General features: G+C 57.9%; 1 protein-coding gene across 1 annotated transcript; it reads right to left on the reverse strand.

Annotated features, from left to right (window-relative positions):
• Positions 1-3,629: 3,629 nt before the first annotated feature.
• On the reverse strand, positions 3,630-24,170 carry NR5A1 (nuclear receptor subfamily 5 group A member 1). The gene is made up of 6 exons (XM_081066894.1): positions 24,062-24,170; positions 23,796-23,937; positions 21,200-21,825; positions 14,193-14,312; positions 12,210-12,357; positions 3,630-4,602 (listed from the first exon to the last, which is right to left on the reverse strand). The coding sequence occupies exons 1-6, from the start codon at positions 24,161-24,163 to the stop codon at positions 4,355-4,357; spliced, it is 1,386 nt and encodes a 461-aa protein (XP_080923020.1). The 5' UTR covers positions 24,164-24,170; the 3' UTR covers positions 3,630-4,354.
• Positions 24,171-27,200: the final 3,030 nt, after the last annotated feature.

Raw genomic sequence — 27,200 nt, forward strand, 5'->3', positions numbered from 1 at the left:
AAACTGAGACTCAGAGGGGGGATGAGGAAGGCTGCCCAGGGCACCTGGGCCAGGCCAGGTCTTACCTCAGCCTGTTCCCAGCCCCTCCTTATCTTGGGGGGGTGCAAGGGTCCCCCACCCTGATTCTCTGCAAACCCAGACCAAAGGGTGCACTTTCCTCCCAGGTTTTGAGAGAGAGTGCTTGGGGCTGTCCCCCAAGCTCCTGGGACGTCTGATAGGCCCAACTGGAGGCACCTGAAGGACAGAAAGCGGCGTGGAACTCCGCCTGCTCCCAGTAGCCATAGTCTCTGCCTCCTTCTAACGCCACCCCACCTCCCGGTAATCCCTCCAGGTCCCACAGCTCTGTCCCCCTAGCTTTGTTCTGTCTGTGGCTGCCCCTTCCGTCTGTCCCTCCCCATCTGCCTTGTGTTCTCACAGCCCTGTGGTGTCTCTTGTAATAAACTACTCCTGTGATCGGTCTGTGCTGGGATTCCCCTGGCCTGGGGAGGGGGACAAGATGCCAAACTCCCTGGGAGGGAGGGACAAACTGCCACTTTGGTTTTGGGTCTCTAGACAGCTCCAGCTTCACCATCAGGGTAGGTGCAGCCAACACTTTTTAGCACCTACTGTGTACCTGGCTGGTGCCGAGCCCTTTACTGCCTTCAAACCACAGGTCCTCACCTCAGCCCTGAGGCACCATCACCCCATTGTGCAGAGGAGGAAACTGAACAGGTCGTGGCTTAATCCTGGATCTCCCCAGCCGGGTAACAGGGGGATGGGGTGGCAGTCAGTGTGAGTGGCAGCCACCTAGGCAGACTGCTCAAGGGAGGCATTGGGGCAGGTGGGACTGGCTCCAGGTCTGAGGAGAGTCATGCTGTGCGAGGAGCCCAACTCCAAGTCTGGCTGTGCGACCAGGTCCTGCCATTACCCATTCTGGGGCCACAGGCCACATTCCTCGCTGAGTCTCGGTCTCTTCTTGGGTAGAACGTTGTCAGGGCCGAGGTGAGGAACAGTGACGATGTGTTAGGGCTTGGTGCCAGGGGAGGCCCAAGTCAAAGGGCCAGGCTGAGGGGCACCCAGGGCTGGGACTCGGAGCAGAGGCTCACTGTCCTGCTGACCTCAGCCTGGCTGGAATGTTGCTGGGGCCAGAGGGTGAGGCACAGCTGAGGAGCGTCAGAGCAGCCTCCCTGGGGGAGGCAGAGAGCCACCCCAGACGTGGGTGGTTGGAGGTCGGGCAGGGCTGTGAGCAGAAGCCCTAAGACCCAGCAAGGTACAGGCTGCCCCGCTCCCTCCACGACCTGAGAAGTTGCTTCCACCCTGAGTCCTGCTTGGGTGGCGTCTGGGACAAAATCTAGGGGGGTAAGGGGCTGACCCACCATGCAAGGACAGAACTCTGGGTATTTAGTTCTGGGGATGGGGGACTGTTGAACCTGTTGAAGCCCAGTTCATCATCTGCAGAATGGGGGTATCAGGCCAAGCTGAATTGGGAGGGGCGCTTAGTGGTCCCTACTGCCTGCATTTGCAGTGTCCTCTGTCTCCTTCCCCTCATCTCCAAAGAGCTCCTGCCTCCCCCCCAAACTACTAAGGACTGGTGGGAGGAGGGGCTGAAGGATGGGGACCCAGGACTCCTTTCCAGTCTCCCCTCCACCTGCTCATACCCTTCCTCCCCAAACACACTCTCTGTACTCTCCAACCCAAATAACTTTTCCTGGGTTCCCAAACACCACTGGCTGACACTCCTCCCTCCCTTTGCTCACAGTGTTCCCTCTGCCTGGACTCCCAACAGTTGTCTAACTGGTAAACTCCCGGGAATCTTTCAAAAGCCAGTTTGGATGACACTTCTATGAAGACTTCCTGTCCCCCCCGGGAGCACAGTCAGTCACTCCTCACCTTACCTCGCTCAGTTACATGACGTATCACATTGGATTATGATCTGATTAAGACAGTAAGTAACCTCCTACAGAACAGGACATCCCCCAGAGGCAGGAACCAGGGTATCTGTTTCACTTCTCAAGGTGCCAAAAGGAAAAGGGACGCTTCTTCCTTTGCATAAAAGCCACTACCAAGGCTTCCTCGGCCTAGAGGGGGCACCTCTTCCTAATTTGCACAGAGGCTGGTGGATCAGAAGTGGCCCTGGGGATAAACAAGATGGGTCAGGGCGATGTAGGGCGATGGCTCTGTCCCTTCTAAATGTGTGACTTTGGACAGGCTACTTCACCCCTCTGTACTTCAGTTTCCTCATATCATAACTGGGGCTGCGAAGAACAGATGGAACAAGACTGCCAAGGTAGGCGAAATCCTGGGAAGGCATCTGGAGCCCAGGAAACCACCTCAGATGTCGGCCGTGCTCACTGCTGCCACCATGCGGTGGGGGAGGGGGATGCAAGGGAATCAGCTCGAGGGCTGGGCCAGGGGCCTGTAGCTGGCCACCCCGTGGGCAGAGGACAGGGCCAGTGCTTTCAAAGCAAGTGGACCCAGGTTTGAATCTGTTCCTGCAGATCATTGACTGAGGGGCACTTGCCAAGTGCCTCTCCTGGATTACAACTCCTGCCTCACTGGGCCACTGTAGGAACATGAGATAAGGGATGGCACACAGTAGATGCTCACTAAACAATTGCTCCCTTTTGCCCAAGATGGCGACTGAACTTCACTGCCAGAGTGGCACTGAGACTGAGGCCCCAGAAGGCCCAAGCATCTCCAAGGCCTCCTGGGTACGGCAGGGTCCCAGGGATGAGGAGGGGCCACAGTGCCTGGTTCCCTTTACACACCCCATCTTGCCTCCCGAGAGTTTTGAACCAAAGGTTATCCGAATGACACCTCCATCTCAATCAGAGCACTGCACCACCCTAGACTACCCAAACCTGGTAGGAGGTCTGCTTTGGCCCCAGAATGTAAATAGCCAAAGGTAGCTGGAAACTAATTGCAAAATTTATTCCAGGGCTGCAGGGGCTGGGAGATTCTTAAGGGCACTTCTTGTTTGGGGCTGTGGGTCTCCGGCCTTGGTGGGGACACACACTTCAGTGGGCAGGGGTGGGGACTGAGACAGGGCAGTGGAAAGCAGGGAAGCAGGGATACCCAGTCACCTCCAACTGGGCAGGCTCAGCGCAAGCTGCCACAGCAACATGAAAGCAGGACAGGCAGTGGATGTCCAGCCCGGGGATAGAGGACAGCCGAGGCCTCTCCCTAGTGCCTTGACCTTGAGAGTGTCTTTTAGGACAAAGGGCAGGGAGTTGAGGCCCAACTTCAAGGGTTTGCAGCAAGGGACCCAATGGGATGTGGCCAATGAGGGACGGGCTTATTGGCAATGTCCCTCATCTGTAGACCCATACACCCTCCCCAAGGTCACCCATGTTCCCACCCACAGAGACTCAGAGCCCCGCACAAGGCATCCTGCTGTTCATTGAGTGGGGTGGGGGGCAAGCAACAGCTCTTCTCTGGATTGTAATAGGGCTCAGAAATAATGACCCCGCTCCACCAGTGAGGTACGTGGTATGAGGGTGTTTGAGGAGAAACCATGGGCCGTACATGGTGCTAATCCCCAAACCCCAGCCTCAATCCCCAAATTTGTCCCCTACCCCCCACATACACACCTTTCAAGGAGTATCTAGATTAAAAAACAAACAAAACAAATAACCTCTTGACTACAGCCTTGCAAATAAATACCAGCCTGGGCTGGCCAATTGCGAGTTGGGCTAGAATGTTGATTGTGCCAAACTTCTCCTCTGGTAGGAGAGGGATAGAAAGATGATTGTAGCAAAATTCTTTTCAGATAACGTGTCAAAGTTCTCCCCTGCAGAAGTCAAATGGGGTAGAGGGCTAAGGAGGAGGTCTTTTTGTCCTAACCAGACTCCCAATGTCCTCCAGGGCCTAACTGTCCCTGTCCAATTTTGCAAACTCAGTTATCCCTAGTTTATAAAACAGAAGGCTTCCCTCCTGGGCCGTCTGAGGGGGTCTCCAGAACCAGATGATGCCCACTCAACTTCTTTCTGCTTCTCTTTCCAAGAGAGGAAGGAGGGATGACCTCGGACCCAAAGGACATTGAGGCCCACCAGGGATTCCCCAACCTCCTCCCTGGTGCTCCAGACTCCAGGACAGATAGCTGGGAGCTGGGAGCAGGAGGAGGGAGAGGGGTGGCTAGCAGCCACCTCCTTGGGGCACTCTGAGTGGCAGTGCCAGTGGCTAGGGGGCCACCCCACCTCAGCCAGGCCCTGCCCACCCTCACCCACTTCCCAAATACAGGGCTTCAGAGAACTCAGGGGCAGAGGCCCACAGGGTGGGGCTCCTGGGTCGGCATAATCAAATAAACCATCTGGAGGGCCGCGGGGTGGCTGCGACCCGTCCCCCGGCCCAGGTCCCGGTCCCACGCAGCCCAGGCTCACGTCGGCTTGGCTTGCAGCATCTCGATGAGCAGGTTGTTGCGGGGCATCTCATTGCCCAGGTGCTTGTGGTACAGGTATTCCTTGGCCTGCATGCTCAGTGCCCTCACCTCCACCAGGCACAGCAGCAGCTGCTGGAACTTGTCCCCGCAATGCGGGTAGTGGCACAGGGTGTAATCAAGCAGGGCGGCATTGGCCTTCTCCTGAGCTTCCTTCACCAGGCTGTGGTTATTCAGGAACTTCACGTCTGCAAAGGGAGGAGCTCCGTCACCATCACCAACCCACCACATCATCAACAGTCACGGGCATCACCAACACCAACATCCCTGTGATCACCAAAGACATGGGCACTGCCACCAGCAACGATGCAACCACCATCTCCCCATCACCCCCGTCACCACCATGTCACCATCACCATTGTCACCGCCATGGCTGAGGAACACTGCCCCACCATCATCCCTCACTAATACTGCATCCCTATGTTGTCCCCAAACATGGCCACTGCTGCCATCATCAACCAAACCTCAATCATTCCTGTCACCACCATTGTCACCATCACCGTCATCACCATAATTGAACACCGCCATCAGCAGCAACCACCAACACCACCCTCCCTGTGGTTATCACCAACACACACTGCCACCATCTACCAGCCCGCCACCATCACCTGTCACCATCATTAATGCCATTGCCATCACAGTGGTCACAAGGTACACCTCCCCCACCACCAAGCCCACCAGGTGAATCCCTCGGCATGTTATTTAACCTTTCAACTTCCTCATCTGAAAATGGGGGTGACAGTGCTATCTACCTCACAAGATTGTCGGGAGAATTCAGGGACTTGACACATGGACAGTGCTCAGAAGAACAGCGTCTGGCACAACAGCAATAAGTCCCGATATGTCAGTTGTTACCATTCTTACTTCTCTCACCATGGCCATGATCAACACCATCCCCATCCCCATGGTCAAAACTATCCTGTTGCCATCATTCCCATGAATGTCACCACCCCGCCGCAACCACCAGAGAGGTGCACTGTGAATGGAAGGGTCCCATCTCACAACTGTGAAGCATGTGTACTGGTGGCCCCATTCTGAACAGCGACAGGCGCTCCTTGGGTCTACCCTCTGATCAATCAAGTGGCTCCAGTACCACAAGGAGGTTCTCCCATGGGGCCATAAATACTGCAGCAGTATTTATGATGATGGGGAGGAGCCTGGATGGCCATGTGGTGGCTGCCCCCCCTGGGGGTCCTGTGCAGTGGACAGTAATGGAGCAGACATAACACAGAGCGATGGGTGGATCTTTAAAAACATGGGGCTGACTGGAAATAAAGCAAAACAGATAGATTCAGAATGAGGTCTAGAAAACAAAGATCTCTACATAAATTAAAGCGTGAGTACACAAAGCAGGCAGGCACACTGAGTAAGAACAGGGACAAACAAAAGATCCAAGTGACACATGAAGGTTGCCTATGGGAGGCAGTGGAGGTCGGTTGGCTGCACATGAACCAATGATCCTTCATGCCATGAATGGAAGAGTGTGAACAACGCACCCCTGGACACCCGAGGTCCAGTGAAGAGACAAAAAATAAAATGTCTTGGGGGTGAGATGGATGGGGGTTCAAATCCCAGCCCCACCTTTTAGGAGCAGTGGCCCGTGCCCTGCCCCCTCCTGACCTGAAAGGCCTTCTTCCTCTATGAAAGGGGTCATGCCCACTTTGCAGGGTGAGAGCTGGGTGCAGGGTCCTATGCAGGTGTTTGGCTCCCAGGGGTGCCCAACAGGGTCAGTTTCTTGTCACACAAGTCCTCATCAGAACTTACAGACTTCTTTCAGCTCCAGGGCAGCATCTCCAGCCGGTGCCCTGCCTGCAGGCTGAGGGTCAACAGAAACCCACAGAATCGGGCCTTCTTCCCCACATCGTAGCCTGGCCTTCCCTGGGATGTGGCGTCCAGCAGCTCAGAAAATGGCTGTCCACCCACTTCCGGTCCACCCCCCCCCCCACCCCAGGCCTACTGCTGCGGAGGAGTTGGGAGCCCAGCGTGTGCAGCCCTTGGCCTGTCTAATCCCTCTTAACACCCACTGCGCCAGGAGAGCTTCATGCTCCTGGCAACCCTGATCCCCAGCCGCCCCCAACGCTCGCGCTGAGGCCTGTGTTGTCCAAAGTCGGATTTAAGGAAACCCGAGCCCGGCCTGGGGCGTATGGCAGGATCTGGCCCCGATCCTCCACTCCCACTCCCAGCCCCCCTCCTTCCTTTAATAAGTGAGCCAGGGTCATTTGCTTCCTCACCTCCTCAGGATTGACATTAGGCCATAAGGCACCTTTGTGTCAATAAGAAAGAAGTGCCCCCTTATCCACAGAGAGACAGCTTGGTGAGGGGCACACAAGCTTGATTTCAGCCCCTTCACATTCCCTGCCTAGGTTCCCTGTGCAGTGAACAACTGCCCAACTGTTCATAGCAGCCCTGCTCCTTTGCCTGACCTGCTCCAGACTCATTCAAAGGTCATAGGAAGCTCCCCCTCCAACCTAACTCCATCCCTATCCCAACCTCTTTCCATCCCAATACTGTTCCCTCTACCCCCTACCATCCCTGGGACTAGGGCAAGTCTCCTGACATTGTTTTCTGACAATTCACAATAGGAGGCTGGGGGTCCAGAGAAGGGTAGGGACTAGGTCAAAGCCACACAGCAGTAAAGGGGCCCAGAGGAAACAGCTGGGGGGGAGGGGAAGACTGGCTAGGACGCTGCAGTAGAGGCAGGAGTGGGAGGGGCCTAGAGGCCCCGCGCCTCCGCTTTTCCAGGATTTACTGTTCTCGGTAGCACGCACCAGGGACAGTAGAGTGGAGTGCAAGAGATGGGTGCAGAACAGGGACAGCTTTCAGGAATAGCCCCCCTCCTAGCACTTCTATGGGTCCCTAGCTCTCTCTCTACAGACTAGAGATCCCCCGCTTTGCCCTTGAGGTAGGCTACAGGGCTGGGGAGGGAAACACACTCACTAATTAAGCCCCAACAACTACAGTATAAGCGGACCCAGTTTCCTGGGCACCAACTAGACACCTTGCTCCCAGCTCAGTTAATCCCTGCAGACGCCCAGACAAGCAGGAAAGGGCACCCCTGTGGTGCAGAAACGGTGGGGCGTGCCTGGGACACACAATAGATGCCAGAATCCGGATTGGAGCCCAGGTCTCTCTGATTCCAAAACCCTGTGGGTAAGCGGGGTGGGGTCAAGCTTGGATCTAAGAACACTGCAGTTCGTCCGATCCAGGAGAGCCATCCAAGGGCCTTCCCTGGGGTCCTAGGTTTCCCCAGAGGCTACTCTGGACTGCAGACTCAACTTTGTCTTCACCGTGAAGGACACCATGGTGAAGTCCCGTCCCTTCTCCCAGCCTCCCTGTGCCCCCATCTAAAGGGACTGTGTGAAGACTGTGGAGTAATGGAAGTGACACAGCCGACATCCCAAACTCCATGCCCTTCTTCCATCAATCAGAGCAGGGATACACAAACCTGAGATGCCCCCTTAATGTGTCAGGGCTTCAAATCCCAGCTCTACCTCCAGCTGGGTGAACTTGGGCAAGTCTCTTCCCCTCTCAGAGCCTCAGTTTCCTGTGATCTGCAACATGGAGGTAAATTAATCTCTGCCTCCTCACAGGGAACCCAAGAACTCAACCTAATCTGTGTGCCCAGCTCTGGGGCCCTGAGCGACCACAGGTTGGAGATGGGTACACTCTAGAAAAGCCTGCTCAGCTCCTAGCAATCCTGGAGGTGGGAGGGGGAAGGGGGCTGGGAGATGGCACCCCCGCCTCAGAGAGCAGCCCGCTAGCTCTGCGGAGCTGGGGCCCCCCAGGTTCTCAGAAAAGCCCCCTTTTCACGGTTTAATTGAATATTTGAATAATCCTTTCATTCCAGTGAGGCATAAAGAATGTTGTCCCAATAGCGGTGACTCAGGCAGGCGCCCCCGCGCACAATGGCCCCTCGAGTGGGGCTGCTATTCAGGCCGCCTTTTGTTGGCGAGGAGCAGTGGGTAAATTGCAAACGCTTAAGGGAACGCTGCTGCCGCCGCCTCAATGGAAGTCAGGAAATCGAATGTTAGGTCAATCCATCAAGCTTCGATTAAGCCCTCTGCAGAACAATGCCAGCCGGGCCCGTCTTCATAAACACCGTCATTGCCAGGAGAGAGGCACTAATTTTAATTAAACCTCCTTACCTGCCTCCTCGCCTGCCTGAGACGGCTATTTAGACACCAAATGGCACCCTTCTGCGGAGGCAGGCGAGAAGGAGGCGCTGAGTGGGCTGGAGGGCAGTGTGGGGGGGGGGGAGAGCAGGGTAGGGTGGGTGGAGTAGGGAGACAGTCACCACAGGGGTTCAGGCTGCCCAGCCCAAGGAGGTGTTGCCCTAAAGGTGACTCCCAGCATGCAAGCTAGAGGTCTGTGGGTAAGTGGTCGTCGCTCCCCAGTTCCCTTGGGAACCCAGGTATGGTGGTCATAGAAGGAGTCCCTTCCCACCTTCCAGACTCTGGGCAAATCTTCCTTCTCATCTTGCCCAAATTTGGTCACTTCACCCCTGCCCGAGGTCTAGCCTTTCACAGGGTTCTGGGCTGCCACCTGCCATCCTTTTCCCATGCTGCAGTTGGAAGCACCTTCTAAAATGCAAATTTGACCATGTTACCCCCCTGCTGAAAACCCTTCCCCAGGGAAGGTTCAAGATCTAAGCCTGGCATTCAAGGCCTTGCACAGCTCAGCAGCCTCCTCTACCCCCTCTCCCTGCCCCACAGCCCCATTTCAGAATTCTCCTATACCACTGGACAAGCTGTTCCTTCAGTCTGGAATGTCCTTGCTGCTATTCACTTTGTTTCACCCAGAACACTCCTACTCATACTGCAAGGCCCAGCTCAGAGGCCCCTCCACCAAGTAGCCTTCCCTGATATCCTAGGTGTAGTTGGTGTCTCTTCTTTGGCCCAACCCTGATCACATCAAACTGCTCAGGGTCCTCTTCTACCTGGAACCTGTCAGCCAATGGCCTCCGTGACTTACCTGGTCTCCTCTCTCAATGCTCTCCCACGAGTTTGGGCAGGCCAGGTCCTGGGGCTTCCTCCTTTCCTCATACCCCAACTTCACTAGAATGTCTGGCCTGCGGGGCTAAGCAATCCCTCACCCACCTCAGCCCCAAAAGGCCAGGCACTGTGCCAGACACACAGCGTGCAATAGAGATGGAGACTGACTCATTCATTCATTCTTTCTATTATTAACTTGTTCATTTGCTCATCAACTTAATAATGATGGTTATAATGAAGGCAATACTGACACACGTTCCAAGGGCCAGGCCATGTGCTGAGCACTTTGGGGAGTTCTCTCATTAAATCCTCATAGCAAGTTAAGGATTACTATGATGGCCATTTTACAGATGGGGCAATAGAGGCTCAGAGAAGGGAGTGGTTTGCTCAAGGGCAAAAGAGACTCCAGATCGAGAATCCAAGTGGTCTGTCCCTAGTCCCCATTCCTAATCACTGCCCCACCCGGCCGGGCACCCACGTGCACACATGTGCACACACTCTTCCTTCTCCATCCCACCCCTCCAGCCTGCTCCAGCTAAGCACTGTGGATACTCCAGGCTCAGGCCCCAGCTGCCTCCTCTGGAAAACAGGATCAAGCTTAGCATGAAGGGGGGCTGGGCACGCATGAGCACAGCCCCTTGCCTGGACCCAGGGAAGAGAGCTGGGTTCAGCTGTGCTGTCCTCTGGACACCCCGTAAGAGGACAAGTCCTACACAGAGCACCTGGTAGAGGCTAGAGCTGTGCTGCGCCTGGAAGTCCCCAGTGCGGGGGCTCTGCAGGAAGAGGGCTGGGGGCCACAGGCTGTGTCTCAGGTCCCGAGTAGTCTGGAAAACCGAAAGATGGTCCCTGTTTTGCAGGGGTTGCCCAAGGATAGATAGAGCCCTGGCCAAGGAGTCGGGGAGCTCGTGGCCCCCCCTCCACCCCACCCTCCTCAGGACCTCCCTGGCGGCCTCTTGATGGTGGTTGTGTCAAGACGTCGCACCTCACAAACCACCCAGACCACACTATATCCCACACTCCAATTCTATGTGTCCCAAGCGCCACCCATTCCTCATATCTCCATACCTACCCAGCCCCTCCCCAATTACACGCAGATTCTTCACACAACGTGACACATAAAAACCACAAGCTGCACATGTAAAACTTCACAGCCTGCACGTGTGAAAACAAAGATACAAACACAAAGGTACAAACATACACCTAACTCCTGGGTTCTCCACATCTGCAAGCACAGCCATCCATGGCTTTGGCTAGACCCAGTCCCAGAATCCCAGAGCCCAGCAGCTCTCAGACAAGATTAGGACACAGAGGAAGGTGGGGGCTTCCCCCAGCTGGAGCCAGCTCGGCCTGGGACCCTGAGGCTCCTCTAAAGACCTCAGGCCACAGCTCCTAACTGGCTGCCCCAGATTCAGCACCCCCCCCCCATGGATGCCCCTACCAACCTCTGTAGCTTTGCAGATAAGCCCTCCAGCTACCAGCCTGTTGAGTCAGAAGACCCCGCCCAGGCACACAGGCCCATTCATGACCGGACTACTGGGCTTCCCACAAAGAACACGTCACTAATTACCCCCTCCCAGCCCCTTTCTTCCCCTCTGTTTCTGCCTCCCACAACTCTTGGGTAGGCAATCTCTTGCCAGATTGTGGCTATGATGCCACCTGCCACAAAGACAGTGTCTCTATCTGCCCTCTTCTCCAGTAAGACATTCGTAGCCCTCTGTTTCAACCTTCCATCCCACCTACATCTCTGCTGAAAGGTTTATTTCCCCAGTGAACTCCCACTCATCCTCCAAGACCCTGCTCAGATCTACCTCTTCCAGGAAGCCTTCCAGGCAGAGCCCTCACTCCCTGTCCTGGATTCCCCATCTCTCTGGTCCAGCTATGATGGCACTGGCCGGAGGCCTCTCCCAGGTTGGGAGCAACCTGAGAGCAAGGAAAACCTCTGTGTTTGTGGCATCACTGGGCACAGAAGATGGCTTGTTGGGTGAAGGACAGGAGGCCAGCCTGATGAGAGCCCAGAGGGAGGGTAGAGACTGGATTGGCACTGGCTGGGTGGGTTGGAAAGGCAATGGAAGAGAGACGCCAGGGCCTTTGGGAGTGGAGCAAGCTGGGGGCTGGGCTCGCCCTCTGCTCCCTCAGTTTCCTCCTTAGCACTTATTGCAGTCTTCCAGGCTATACGTTTTACTAACCATTCTACTAATTTATGTATTTTAATCATTTTATGCACAGTGTCTCTCTCCCCAAGAGAAGGTCGGTTCTCTGAAGACAGAGATTTGGGTCTTTTTTGTTCATTCCGTATCCCCAGTGCAAGGCAGAGCAAATGTCTGTAGAGTGAATGAATGAATGAATGAATGGGCAAAGGGGTCTGGGTCCCAAAGAGCTCAGACTCAGAATTTGGACCCTCCGTGTAGCAGGAAACTGGGAAAAACAGGGACCCCAGGAGGGGAGCCAGGGAACAGAAGCCCCTGAAACCACCTGTGCATTATCTGGAGGTGGCATGGGCACTTTTCTCAGGCTTTCAGCCGGCAATTCACCAGATTCTAGGAAGGGGGCCTCATCCTATAATGCGCTAGGTTGTGACATTATCTTGGCCTTCTGGACTTTGAAACAGAAACTGAGGCCCAGAAAGCAAGCAACCCGCGTTTTAAGCACCAGGTCCACTCATGCCCTTGTTCACTAAGGGAGAGGTCTTTGCCCCAGCAAGGCCCCAGCGCATAGCCCCATCTTGGGGACTCAATGCCAGCCCAGCCACCGGCCTACCCCCTTGGAACCACCCAGCTGGGCCAGGCCTCCCTCAGCCCACTCACCGAGGCTGAAGAGGATGAGAAACTTGAGGCAGACGAACTCCTGGCGGTCCAGCTGCAGCGCGTGAAGCTGTAGCACCAGCTCCTGTGCCCGCAGTACCAGGCCATGCAGCAGGGAGCCGGCCTGGGCAGCCACCGTGCTCAGCTCCACCTGGGTGGGCAGACCACAGGGGTCAGGGTGGCAGAGCGGGGGGCAGGGTGGGGCAGGAGCTCTGATCAGGGACTGGGAAGGTGTGAGTGGAAAGTGCCAATCGGAGGATGGGGGTCCGTGTGCCCAGCCATAGAGCTGAGCCAGGTGGGGGCAGCATCTCCTCAGGCCCCAGGAACCCTCCCGGCCCTGACACCCAGGGCCCAGCCTTCCCAGGCCTCCTCACACTGCCCGCCCCCAGCTGAGGGCCCCCGTGGCAGCAGAGCCGACACCGGGCAGGTGGGTGCAGAAGGAGAGCTGAAGGGTCCTTCACACACAAAGAGCTGCTTTTGTGTTTTGTGTGGCGTCTGCAGCAAATACCGTGTCTGCTGGGTGTGGAGGCAGGAGCGGGGCAGGTCTGCCGGGATACGTGTGGACATGACCACAGGACTGCCTGGGGCTCCACACATGGACACGGGCTGAGGACGTGGCTCACTTCAGCTCACATTCACACACACGCATGGACACACTCATAGGGTCGTCCAGCCACTTTATGACGTGAACACACACACACACACACCCCTTGCATGGTCACATTACAGGGCAACACAGACACACGCCCACGTGTGTGTTCCCACTGACTTGGTGACAGGGAGGTCTTCACACCCACACATTTATGTGCACAATAAAATACAGGCAAACACACACACACACACACACACACACATTCCCTCGGCCTCACACTTTCACTTGCATGCTGGCACGGGCCAGCACACACACACTCGTACCTCAGACTCTTCATTGGAATTCACAGGTGGCCTCAGTGTCACACCCTTGGGACCAACATTCCCCTGGCCCTGGATGGCCCAAGACCCCCAGGGTGAGGCTTGAGGATGAGGACAGAGGACAGAGGGCCTGGGATGGAGGTAGGGGCTGGAGGGCAGGGCCTCAGTCTCCCACCCCCACCAGAGCACCTGTGAAGCCCACGCCGACTTCTACGTCTGCCCGGGACGTGATGTTCCTCCCATAAGGCTAGACCCGGTCTTCAGTCTCCCTTCTACTTCCCTCCATTTCCCCTGCACCTGCTCTCACCAGCTGGGGGTCCTCCCGCTTGAATGGTGCCCCCAGGTGCCCAGCATTCTGCGTGGTGGGTGGCTGCCTCACTTCCTCCTTACCTGCCATCCTGCCCCTCAGGGGTCTCCTCAAACCTGGCCACGCCCTTCCCCACTGGAAGCCCCTTCCCCCCACCCCCCTCACCACCACTCCTACCCCCTTACTCCCTGCTCCATTTCAGGAGTGTCTGTGCCTCTAATTCCCTGCTCTAGGGGGGAGCCCAAATTCTGACTGCGCTCTTTGGGGCCCAGACCCCTCTGCCCATTCATTTATTCATTCACTCGTTCAGGATTTAGGGCCTGCAAGGTCTTACCCAGCCCAGCCCCTAGCAATCCCTCCAGCTTTATCTCTTAGCTTGTCTCACCCCCACTTGGCCTCCCCAAACCCACAGTCCAGCATACCAGTGGCTCCCGGTGGCTCGGGAGTTCTCAACATCCCTTCCGGAGCTTTTGCCCACGCTTTCCCTCTGCCTATGGTGGAGGTGCGGACTGCACCCCAGCACCTTTCACTACCTGACCACCCCCTAGTTATTCTCTCAAGATCCAGTGCCACTCCAAGAGCCTCCCCTGACCAGGCCAGGCCTCGCTCAGCTGATTAGAGCTGCTGTCCCACCGCATGAACTTGGGGGAAAAGGCTGATATTCGGGGTGCTCAGGACCAGCCCTGGAGAAGCCTGGGACCTCTCCTGGGCTCAGAATTCTGGAAGTGCACAGTGGGGGCAGGGCAAGGCACGTCAGGTCTGGTCACCTCCTGCCCAGTGACCAGCAGAATGCTGCCCTCCTTGCCATGTTGGATCTGGCGATAGATGTGGTCAAACACCAGCAGCTCACTCCAGCAGTTCTGCAGCAGTGTCATCTGGTCGGCCACCTGCAAGGAAGAGGCACACCAGGTCCAGCGGGGCCCAGTCAGGGACCTTCCTCTCACTTCTCCCACTCTCAGTTCAGAGGCTCAGTTGAGTATGTGACTTGGGAAAGCTGCTTAACCTCTCTGTGTCCAGTTTGCCCATCTGTCTAGTTCATCAAAGGGGTCTAACAACATAATAAGAGGGTCCAGCAAAGGTGCCCAGGACTCGGATGGGCCTGCCTTCAGGCCCCAGCTGTGCCTTTTACAAGCTGTATGACCTTAAGCAAGTTCTGTAACCTTTCTAGGCCTCGGTTTTCTCATCTGTAAAGTGGGCAAAGTATTAAAAGGTGGCTTAGCACACAAGCACTTGTGCATAATGTCTACGGAAGTGCCTGTGAAGGACTCCTTCAAATGTATTCCATGTGCCCATTTGTCCTGTGGTCACATCTCTAGCAGCCTCGATCACTCAAAAAAAAACAAGCCACGAAGAGGAAACAGGGCTTTCCCTGAGCCTCATGCAGAGCTCTCAGGCTCAGGACAAGAAAAGAGGCCTGAGATCAATCCCAGGGAGTGAGCAGGTAGGTGGCGGTGGTCTGGCATCTTAAGCAGCCACAGAAAAGTGACAACAGGCAGATCTGAACACCTGGGCTGCGGTCGGGGCCCGCAGTGCACAGAGGGGACTGCCTTGAGGGGGCTCCACTCTGAGGACCGATGTGCCCCAGCACGGCGAGAGTGGACACACCAGTGGTGTGTGGGACTCAGAACCGTGGGGTGCCAGAGCCAGAAGGCCCTGAGGGAGGCCCGGACCTAAACCCTTATTTTCCAGAGGAAGAATCTGCCTCCTGGGGAGGCGAGGGACCCTCACGGGGTCACAGAGAGCCAGGCTAGGGCCAGGGCTGGCACCCTCAGTCCCCAGCTCCCCACAGTGACAAATCCTAACCCTCCTGGCACAGCAGGTCATCCTAGGAAGATGCGGGACAGATCCAGTCCCTCTCAGCCTCTGCAGCTGATCGGCCAGCCACCACCTACCCAGCAGATTACCTCCTGGTCACATGACCTGGGCCCCTTCCTGGCCCTGTCCGGGAGTAAATGCGAACCACGATAGCTAACACTCGTTGCACTGCAGCTCCACAACCCTGTGAGGTTGGTATAGTGGTTATCCCCAGTCTATGGAGAGAAGATACTGAGCCCAGAGATGTCAAGTAACTTGCCCAGGATCACACAGCTCTGTCTTGCTCACATGCATGATCTTAGCTACTAGGTGGAATAAGACCCACTCTTGCCACCCAGGAGTTCACGGCGTACTCTTTACTTCCCCCATGAAACCCTTGCCAATCCTTCCTCCTTCCTTGGTGCTCTCCCCATCCTCTGGACATGGCACCTGCAACATCTGATGGCACGTATTCATGCCTCTGCCTTCCCCAATACCTGTGGAGTCTGGGAAGGCAGGACTCGTCCCCCATAGGAGGGGTCAGTGAGCAGCTGGTGAACAAATATGTGCTCCCCAAGACATGCACAGAGAGCACAGAGGAACCACCCCCAACCCGGAGGTCAGAGGGGTCCAAGCAGCCCCTGGCCTGAGTGCAACTGTCCCAGGCCTAACGAAGAACTCTCTTCTGGGGGGTAGAAGCCCCCTCGTCCCCTCTGCTCCTCTCCTCTCCTGGGGACAGCCCTGGGACCTGTCCTCAGGCAGACAAAGGGAGAGAAAAAATGGACAAAAAGCAAAGCGAGTAGGTGGACACAGTCAGGCTTCCTCCAGGCCTCTCCTGCCTACCCCGTCCCCGGCCCACATGCTGAGACAGGAGAAAGGGTCAGTCTGTATCCTGCTCTGAGTCCCCCACCTCCCATCCTCCCTCCTCACCTCATCTCGGCGTCAAGAACCCACACCTCTCCTTCTTCTCTGGCAGAAGGTTCTTCCTAGAGCCCCATTACAGTCAGAGCAGAAACCCTGCCAGGGTGACCCGAGGCTCAGCCTCAGCCAGCCTGTGCTTGAGGGGCCAGGAGAGACTAAGAACCCGAGCTGGGGATTCACAAAGACATTGCTCCTTATCTCACCTTATCTCTCCCCCAGAAGTAGCCAGACCACAGAGAGCAAGCAGGAGGCACCGCACCAGTGTCCAAAGGAGGTGAGGCTCGGTGAGCCTATGACCAGGCCCTGGGCCCTGTACAGCCAGGACTCCACAACCCTGCCCTAGCGACACTCTGCCCGTATTCCTGATAAGGAAACAGAGGCTCGCCTCACGTAACACACAGGGAGCTAGGCTCTGCCCAAATGCCCCCAACTGGGCTGGTCTTGGGGGGGGGGAGGGGGGGTATGCTGGGTGGGGACCTGTCCTGGGAGTCAAATGGCCCACCTTCAACGACCCAGATGAAGGCAAAGCGGGAGGAAGGACATGCAGGGCTCGGCTCTGCCCCCCACCCATGAGGGCCTCGGGAGCAGATGCACTTGTGCCCAGATTGAAGGAACAGGGGGTGGGGAGGTGGAAGAGTGAAAGATAAGGGGGAGAATTAGGAGATAAGCAGGCTGAGCCTTAGGGAGAAAGCAGAAGGGGTCACCGTGACCCGGCTGGCCAAGCCCTGGGAGCAGACTCTGTACCCAGACCTCAGGCACCAGAAGTGGGGGCAGCCCTGCCTAGCGGGGCTGATAGGGGCAGAGAGATGCAATATGGTGGCTGAGCTTTGGTGCTCAGTGCCCTTTGTTTTATTTCTAGCCCAGTCACACATCCTTCTCTGCCCTTATTTCCTGTTCTGAGAGTGGGAAAAATAAATCCTCCCTCATTTGGTTAGAGAAAATGTGTGGACACGGGGATGTCCGTTGTAAGGGCTCCGTGGGCCGTGGTTGGCTCGCCTGGGGACGATGTTCCGGCCTGCGTTCCCACACAGCCCAGCCAAGCAATCTTTCCTGCCAGACTTTTCACTCGCTCTTCCACTAGATGGACAGATGGACACATAAAGACACCCAACTCCAAAACACTCCCCAAACAGATGAGCTCGTGTACAAACACACACACACACACACACACACACACACACACACACACACACACACTTCTCTTTCTATTTAAAAGAAAACCAGAGGGCCGTAGCTGCCAGCTCCTCTCCACAGGAAAGCAGGTGGCTAAGAGGCACACTTAACCAAAGAGGGTTGGTTTTCACCTTCCCTAAGGTTTCTCCCTATGTAAAATGTTCCCCCTCTGGCCCCAGGCCTCCCTGCTGTCGTGGGAACAAGGACGTTTGTAGTCCAGGCCCTGGGGTCCCTTGTCGCCTGGCCCTTCTGCCTGGCCCACCAGCCACCCACCCCTCCTGCTGTCTGCCACAAATCTTCCAGGAGCCTTGACACTTTGCAGCCTGCCTCAGAGACGGGGTATTTATGGGTGCAGAGCTGACCTCCCTCCCAGCAGGCCCCCCTCTGGAGCCCCCTGGGGTCTGATCAGTCTGGCGGCCGAAGGCCAGCAGGCTCTGTAATTCTCCAGTGGCTGACATGCCACGGGCTGGCCACGGAGTTCTCCTGGCCGAGTCGTCAGCAGGCCCGTCGTTTTTCAGCCTAGGACTGACAGAGTTACTGCCGCTTAAATGAAACCATATATCTGAGCAGTTAAATCTGTTGCCAATCGAGGGCCTCGGAGCTGGACGTTGAGGGCGAACTGAAGTCACGATGGGTCATTAGGCACTCCTGGCCCTTGCCTCCCACTCCTCACCTCCTAGCTTGCATGCTCCCAACCTGTCCTTCACGGGAACTGTTCACACAGGCTGACTGCCTGGGCCTACACACTGCCCCGCACTGAGCAGCAGGTACAGGTGGTTTCTACCACCTGGCAGGTATGAAGTTGCTTTATAAACCCAGGCCAAGTGGGCCCCATCTTCTCCTAGAACTCTAGGTGCTCAGAGGCGCATGGACACAATGTATCTGTTTTTCATGCTTCCCAGCCAGGCCTCTATACTACCTGCAAGTACAGAATAAATCGTTTCACAACAGAGAAGACAGGAAGAGGGACGCAGCTGCTGCTCCCACTTACTGAATGCTTCCTGTGTGCTGCACCCCATGCTAAATTCTTCACCTGTCCTGGCTCACTAAATCCTTACAACAACCCTACGAGGAGGATATTATTTCAACTCCCCCCATTTTATAGATGAGGAAACTGAGGCCCAGAAGAGTCAAGTGACTTGCCCAAAGTCACACACCTGGTAAGTGGCAGAGCTGGAACTTGCACCCAGGCCTCCCTGATTCTGGTCTTTGCTGTTAACTCTGCGCCATTGTCAGATGTAACATGCGATGATGCGTGAGATAGAAAAATAGAGGCAGAGGGACATCCAAGCTGGGAAACAGGATGGAGGAGGAGAATCCCCAAAGGGCATCCAGAGCGCCAACATCTGGGCCCCTAGCATCCCTGACAGCTCAGCAAAGACCCCAGGCCTTCCCCTGGGCATCAAGACATCAGCATCAGAGGGCTGAGTGGGCCTCTGGGAAGAGGATGTGGGTCTCAGCCAGCTCTGGTAGGCTGTCCATCACCCACTGCCAAAGGACCCACTCCTGGTCCAAGCTCTGCTTCTGAACCAGCCAACCTGCCCAGCCCTGCCTCATAGGACCACCTGGAACCCCTGACACATGATGCCTTTCCACATTCCGGGCCTTAGCCTATGCTGTTCCCACTTCCTGGAACGCCTTAGTCTTCTCAGGCTGCCTTCTGGAAAGGCACAGATCAAAGGAAACTTCCCTAACTTTCTTAGGGCCATTTGCTGTCCTGCTGGGCTCCCGCAGCCCCTTTCCATTGCTCTCAGAGCCCTGGGCACCCTGCATCGGCATTGTCTCCTCCTCTAGCCTGGCAGACTCCTGGATTCAATTCATTTCCGTGTCCCCAGTGCCCAGCCCAAGGGCTGCCCCACTCTCAAAGCTAGGGAGCCCATTTGCTCTCTGCTAAGATGTACATCTTGTCCAGAGGTGAGGGGATGATGAACGGTCAGCCAAAAGGGAGAACAGGGTCATTCAGCACTCCTCCCCCTCTTTTGCCTCCCCACCTCTGGCTTTGCAAACAGACACCAGTCCAGGACTCAGTGGACAGTAGGAAAGAAGTTCCATATGGCTGATGAGAGCCCTCTAAGGACTGGGCTGGTACTTATCTGCAAGGCTCCTTTACAGGGGCTGGTGACCACGGTTCATATTCCTGGGCTCAATTCAGAGACTCTGGGAAGGGGAAGCAGGAAGGTTTGGACCACAGAGAAGCCAGAGGCAGGAAAAAACACTCAGCAAAGCTGGGACAAAAGCCCTTCCCATCCTGCGTGAAAAACCCCGAGAGACTAGGAAGGCAGCCAGAGGAAGTGCCCTGCCCCTGGATCCAGGGCTCTGGAAGGCTGGGAATGCTCTGTTCCTCCTCCCGCTGCACAGGGGGCTCATGGGAAATCTGGAGGGGAAGCTGGCAACCAACCCAAGGGTCCTCATCTCCTACCAGTGCCTCCAGCCATGAGTGGAACAATCCATCTGGGATTGTTCAAGACTCTGCCTTTTGTCCTACCCATGAAGTTGGCCCACAGAAGGGACAGGGGTGAGAAAACCCACCCCATGACACCTTGCATATCCCCAGGCCTCAGCCAAGACTGGCCCTCCACAGTAGAAGCAGGAGCCATCACCACCAATTCTTGACTCCCAGAGTAACCCAGGCCCCCAGCCCATGATGCCCACCCCCACCTTATTCCCCTGTATGCCCAGCCCAGCAGGCAGTGCCCCCGGCCCATCCGGCCACCTGCCCCTAGAGGAAGCCCAGGCCCAAGTGACGTCAGCACTGACAATGCTGCTCAAGGCTGCAGTGGCCCCAGCAGAGAGGGCAACAGGTCCCGCTGTTTACACCCAGCCCCGGAACAGCCAGCGGGGCCGGCTTGGGAAAGGCAGACACCGATTGGCCTGACCTAAAGAGGGCCTGTGCCCAGGCCAGAGAGGATGGGCCTGACCGGGCTTGGGGGGCCTCTGAGGTTAGTAGAACACCCTGATCATAGGCAGCCAGGGCACTAGAGGGGCAGCTGCCAAGCCTTGGGCCCTTCAAACCACTAGATGGGATGACTGGAAAATTCTTTCCTGTCTGGCCTGATTTTCTCCTGATGCTTTCCTGCTTACTTTAGCCATAGGTTCCTCAACCCAGGAGGATGGAAGACCTTGCAGTAGAGAGTCGGCCTCATCTGGAAGATCAGTGGCCAGCCCTGCCATCTCCTCTCTCCTCTCCCCCTCAACTCCCTGCCGCCACACACACACAGACACACACACTTACACATGCGACAAATCATCACACACGAGAGAGGCAGGGAAAGTAAGATCCTTCACTTTAGCTGGGAAGGAGAAGGCCCATAATCATCCCAAACTCTGAGACACTCAGACTTCCATCTATGACATGTGAGGCTGACGAGGATCAGTAGCTTCTCCAAATGGGAGAACAGGGTGGGTGGGACGCTCCCCCTGACATTGGGCTGGGGCAGCCAGAGACAGTCTCCTAAGGACTCAGCTAGTCTTTTGGGAGCCCGGGATCTTAGAGGAAGAGGGAGATAAGTGCCTATACAGACACAGACTAGGAGAAAAACAGACAGAGGCTGAAAGGGCTGGAGAAACAGAGAAGCTGAGAAACAGCACTCCAGGGAGAGAGAGTGAGACAACAGAAAGAAACAGCGGCAGAGACAGAAGAAGCAGAGGCTGTGAGAGATAGAGACTCAAGAAACAGAGAAGGAGAGAAAAGGGGGGAGTGAGGAATGGGGGGAAAGCGGGGAAGGCTGTGATGGATCAGAAACACGACTCAGCACCTCCCTGTCCCCAGACACTGCCTGAAGTCTGGGCAGGACATCCCTGTCCAAGGCGTGACTGACACTGAGGCTTGGGCAGCCAAGAGGACACCCCCGCTACAGCTGCCAGCCAGGTCGGAGGAGGTACTCACCTCCAGCTCCTTGAAGACCATGCACCTGCGTGCCCAGTCCACGATGGAGATGAAGGTCTGGTCAGCCATCCTGCACAGGAGGCTGAAGGCCGCAGGCTGGTCCGGGCGGCCTTTGGCCGGTTCTTGCAGGCAGCCCACAATGCGTGCCCGTACCTGGTCCTCGTCTGGCTCCAGCTGCAGCAGCTGCAGGATGAGCTCGGGAACGCCAGGCCCTCCAGAGAAGGGCTCTGGGTAGCCGTAGGGTGGCCCAGGCTGCGGTGGGCTGGCGTAGGGCTCTGGGTACTCGGACTTGATGGCACGGCCAGGGAAGGCAGGATAGAGGTAGCCGGCCAGGGGCCCGTGGGTGCCAGGCACAGCCATGGGCAGTGCTGGGGCCCCAAAGTCGCCCAGTGGCCCAGAAGGTGGACCAGAAGCCAGGCCCTTGGGCTCTGGCGCATGCAGGCCAGGGGGCAGCATGTAGTCCGGTGGGGGAGGAGGTGGTGGGGGCACCCCCACTGGGGGGCCTGTCTCTAGCTTGAAGCCATTGGCTCGAATCTGTGCCTTCTTCTGCTGTTTCAGGGCCCGGTCCCGCTTGTACATGGGCCCAAACTTGTTCCGGCCGCCCCGCATGCGGTCAGCACGCACAGCTGTGGACAGAGGCAAGGGTCAGGTTCACCCCCTCCAAGCCACCCTCTGTACTGCCCCACGCACAGATCTTTCCCAAACAGATCTGACTGTGCTACTCATTCACGGCTCCTAAGTCAATACGCTTTCATGGCTCCTTCTGCGTCTAGGTGAAGTCAGTCTCCTTAGCCGGGTGCTCAAGGCCTTGTCTCCTTCATGAGACCCTGTGTTCTTTCCACTCCACCTTCCTCATCTCTCTGCTCCTCTTCGTCTTTACCCTGCCTTTGATATTCCTTCTGCCTCAAACCCTTTCCTTCTCTTCTGCCTGCTGAACACGCAGCCCTCAGATCACCACCTCCATGAAGTATTCTTGGATTCACCCAGGCAGAATCCACTGTCCTTGCTCAAGATGTCCTGCCTCTTGCCCACTCTCATCTTGCTGAACGGTACCATGCCATGTGACCCAAGCTGAGAGCTTCGGGGGCTCACCAATAGATTCAGGTTGGGCACAGGGCATGGCAGGGACTTGGTGACAGGAAGTGGGCCCTGAACAGCCTTGTTCACACCTGGGTCCCAATATCTGTCAAAACCCTGTTGCAAAATGACTCAAATTTGCCTTCAAATTTGAACCTGAGTTTAGAGTTAGCTCAGGCTCTGTGCTGGGGGAAGAAACCCCTTGCTGACCAGATGTCTCTCTACCTGGACACGAATATGTCACCAATTAGACCCAAATGTTGCATCTCTGCAGCTGCAGTGTGGCCCCAGCCCCTATTCAGACAATACCCTACCCTGGGCTCCAGGAGAAGGGAGAGTAGGAGGGAGAGGGCAGCGCTCAGCAAGGGATGTGTCTTGGGGGCCTGCCCAGCCAGCCTTTCTGCCACAGGGGTGGGCTGCCTTCCTCAGAAAGCTCAGGGGCTTATGCTGCTCACAATAACCATCTCTCCTGGCCCCTGGATACCTGGATCTGGGGACTTGGGCTCTGGGGACAGGACAGGAGACCTCGCATCCAGGAGTCCTTCCTCTGTGACAGAACTTGTGGTCTGCAGCTCTCCTTCCATGTTGTTTAAAATCTTTAGCCAACAGCTGCCTGCTCGGCGCAAAGCCCAGCTGAGGCCAGCAGGGTGGAAGCCTACAACTGTCCACCCTCAAAGAGCTTGAGTCTTTCCTGAGGACTGAGGGCTGAGGGTAGGGAGGCAAGAATGGGCCTGAGACCTGTGGGGGCGATTGTTCTCCAGTCCCAAGCCCTCTCAGGGTCTGGCTAAAAACAGGGTGGGAATTCTTGCCTGCTGAGTGAATGAACTGAGTGAATCCTCTGGATGGATGAACACATGATCAGATGGGCAGGCTGGATGAGTGAGGGCTGGGCAGTGATGGTGGATAGATAACATCGTAAAGAATGTTGATAGTAATAAAGCTAACCCGTTGAGCATTTGCTGCTTGCCAGGTACGATATTAGGAGCTTTCCACACAATTCTCTCACTAACTCAACGAGGAAGGCACTGCAACGAAGCCCATTTTTCAGATGGGGAATCTGCAGCTCAGAGGTTAAGGAACTTGCTTAATGTCGCCTAGCCGGTAAGTGGTGGCACTGGAACTTGAACTCCAGTAAAGGTATTGAGCAGCCAAGAGGACTTGCTCTGGTTGGTGCTAGAAGTCAGTGTGGGTGTCGCAGAACTTTTCACAGAGGGAAGAGCTCTGCGGGGCTCTGCCCAGTGCAGCCCACCCCGCTCAAGGGCTGGGGAGGGCTCCTCTTTCTGGGGTCCACTTTCAGATACTTCTCAGCTCACCCAGGCTGGGCCTGCATGCATCCCCCCCCTGGGCCGGACCGAGGCCAGGTTTTACCCCTGTCCGGCAGAGATCCGCGGGACTGTCACGTGAGGGGCCAGCCGCCGGGCCCCAGAAAGCGGCGCCCCCCCTTCTCCCCTGTCGCACCGCACCCCCGACACCCGCTCGGTCGGAGGCCCGGGGTCGGAGGCCCCGGCGGCGCGCGCACCTTCCAGGCGCATCCCCACCGTCAGGCACTTCTGGAAGCGGCAGAAGGGACAGCGCTTGCGCTGCGTCTTGTCGATCTTGCAGCTCTGGCTCTCGGTGCACGTGTAGTGCTTGTTGTTCTGCACCGTGCGCTTGAAGAAGCCCTAGGGAGAGGGGAGTCAGCTGGGGGGGCGACCCTTCTGCACCTCCTGGCGGGGCTTCGCCCCGCATTCCCCTGCGCTCGCCTGCCCGCCCCGCGCGCCCCTTGCCGGCCGGCGGCCCGCTCACCTTGCAGCTCTCGCATGTGAGCAGCCCATAGTGGTAGCCCGACACCTTGTCCCCACACACGGGACACAGCTCGTCCAGGTCCTCGTCGTATGAATAGTCCATGCCCGCGGCGTCCGTCTGCGGAGGGAGGAAGGGGTCAGGTCAACGCAGGTGGGACGGCGACCGGCGGCGCCGCAGACCTGAGTCCCGGGGGTGTGCGGCCCCGCGGCCGTGCGCTCCCGGCGCCCCCGTGCTGCCCGGCCTGTGGCCCCTGGGACGACGCCCCGCGCTAAGCCGCCCGTGAGAGCCCCCGCGCGCCCCGCGCCGGCCCCGCGCTCCCCTCCCCGGCTGGGGGCGCCTCCCTCGCTGCCCGCGCCGAGCCCCAGCGCGGACCCTCGCATTCGATGTGTCTCGATCCAGATTCGTTCATCGGAGAACAAAACCCCGGTTCTGAGAAAACGGGATGGGCTCGGCAGCGCGGGACACGCCAATGGAGCCGGGCGCGGCGGGGCCCGAGTGTTTTGGGATCTGACAGGGCCGGGGGACACAGGCTCACAGTTCGGGAGAGACACGGAGATGGGCCGAGACGAGAACGAGACACCCCGACCGCGCTGCTTAACGGGGAGGGGACCCCGGGACGACAGGCACGAACACCCGAGCGACAGAGACCCCGCGATGCCGAGTCCGCGAAAGCCTGGGGGGACGAGGGAGACGGAGGCAGAGACCACGACAGAGCAAGAGACATCCGAGACAGCGGGAGACAGAGGCCGGACGAGAAGCCCCGGGAGACACGACGCAGAACCAGAAACCGCGGTCGGGGAGACGCCGGGCGACGGAGACACCTGGCGACACGGAGGAGCCCGGCCCGGCGTCGGGACCTGAAGCCGCTGGGAAAACGGCCGAGCGGAGCCCGCGCTCCGAGGCGGGGCCCCGCGGAGTCGGACCCGGCGGGAACTCGAGCCGAGGGGGCTGGCAAACGACGGCGCCCGGGACGGGGGGCCCGAAGGCGGGGAGAGACAAAGCCCGCGGCAGCGACGGCGACGGGAGGCGCAGCGCGTGGCCCGAGCCCCAGACGTCGGGCGGGGACGGAGAGACCGCGGGCGCCGGGCGCAGACCCCTCGGGCGGAGAGGCAAGTCCGCGGAGCGCAGCGCGCAGAGCCCGCACCGGGAAGCGACACGGGGCGCGACGGCGGCCGCGGCCCGCGCGGCGCCCACCTGGCTGCTCCCGCGAGCAGCAGCGCCCGCGTCCCGCCCGCGCCGAGTCCCGCACCTCCCGGCCGCGCCGCCGCCGGCGATGAGCCGCACCCGGGCGCAGCGCCGCCCGCCCGCGATGACAGCCGCTCGGGCCGGGGGCGGGGAGGCGGGGGCGCGGGGCCTCGGCGCTCCCCCCACAGGCGCCTCCCCGCCCCCGCCGCCTCCGGGGCTGCTCCACCGCGCACCTGGGACCCGGGCCCTCCGCCGCCAGTGCGCGCCGAGCGAACCAGCCGCCCCGGGCCCGAAGCCGGCCCCTCTATATGGGCGCGTGCTGTATCCGGGGGCGGAGGCCGGGCCCGCGCCCTCCCCCGCCACCTAGCCGGGCTCGCGCCTTTACCCTGACCCTCTGGGCGCACCCCCCCAAGCCCCGACCCGCCCCCACCGCGGAGCCCCAGCGGCTCCGAATCAGGCAGGTGCTGGGCGCCTGGGAGCCTAGGGCCACCGGCCGGCGGTGGGAGGAAGAGAGCCCGTTTGCCAATTCAGCTCAGTGGGGGCGAGGGCCACGCTAGGGGCGCTGGTCGTTTTGCAGCGTGGAGGTGGGTAAGGCCGAACGTTGGGGGCCGTGGCAAAGGCACCAGTTCAAGTGTCATTGGAAGCTTAAGCACACCTCCCGCCTCTGCGGTCCTCAGTTTGCTCATCTGTGAAGTGGGACTGATGATTGGCCTTCCTTGAGGGTGGTCGTTCGCATGAACCGCAGTGATGATGACAAAGCACGTGCGTATAACAGCGAGGCGATCAGTAGTGTCCATCCATGAGACCTGGGCAAACCCTTTCTCCTCGGTGGGCCTCGGTTTGCTCGGCTGGAAATGGGGATCGTGGTCATCCCACCCTGCGAGTTTTCCGAGGTTTGGCGAGGACCCGAAGCCAACGAGGGAGCGGGAGCTGGGAGACGAGAGCCCGGGGCAGGAGAAACCCCTCCCCGCTCTGCTTCTGCGCTCGAGCCGGGCTGGGGGCAGGGGAAGGGAGAGGCTGGCAGCCCTGGGCACAAGCGGTTCCCTGGGCGGGGACGGGCTGAGCTCTCGCTCTGGGCTGGGGAACGTCTGCCGGGTCACTCTTGTTTTTTTCAGATGAAGTTGAGACGCAAGAGAAGGGCCGTCTGGCATCCTGCGGCTCCCCACCCCCTTCGGGCACCTAGGGTATAGTAGATTGTTGAGAGCAGCGACACTAAGATGGGAAATGGAGCGATTAATTTTGAATCTGCAGCGACGCAACCGACCCAAAGGCCGAGATCTGAACGCTCGGACCCTTGGCTGCAGCCGGCTTCATCTGGGCCCCAGATAGAAGGCCTCCTGCTTTGGTTGGAGCTGCGGCCTTGATCTTGAGAGCCCAGGGGCCGAGGACCAGGTCGAAGGCTCTCAAAGACCACTCCTCATCTCTCTCAGCCCGCGGAACGACAGGCAGACTCTGCCGGCAATTTGCTGTGCAAGTTCGAGCAGGTCACTTAGCTTCTCTGAACCTCAGTTTCTCCGTATATGAAATGAAAAAGAGGGGCCCTCCCTACATAAGGGGTTCTGCGGTTTCCAAGAGATTCTGTGGTTGAATCATGGTGAAGAGGGAGGACAGAGAGCCAGAAGCACAGTTAGTTACAGACTCCTCTACCTCCAGGCCCTGAGAAAGAACAGCATTTGCCAGAGCTGGAGATGGGGGTCTACTGTCTCTTAACATCAGGGAGGGGCCCTCAGAAAGTGGAAAACAGAAGCAGCACCTCCTCTGCAGGGGGAGTGAAAGCGTTTGAGGGGGACAGCTGGGTAGGGGGTCCCCTTTTGGCTTCTCTAGGGTAAAGCCCACTGGGGTCCCCTGGACATTGTTGAAGAGGACCCAGGCAGTATAAATAGACCCCGGGCTGGGGGGCCAGGTGGAGAGGGGACGGGGCTCTGAGCCAGTCGTCCCCTTCTTCCTCCTCCTC

The sequence above is a fragment of the Rhinolophus hipposideros genome (assembly GCF_964194185.1).
Source record: "Rhinolophus hipposideros genome assembly, chromosome: 11".
Taxonomy (NCBI): Eukaryota; Metazoa; Chordata; class Mammalia; order Chiroptera; family Rhinolophidae; genus Rhinolophus; species Rhinolophus hipposideros.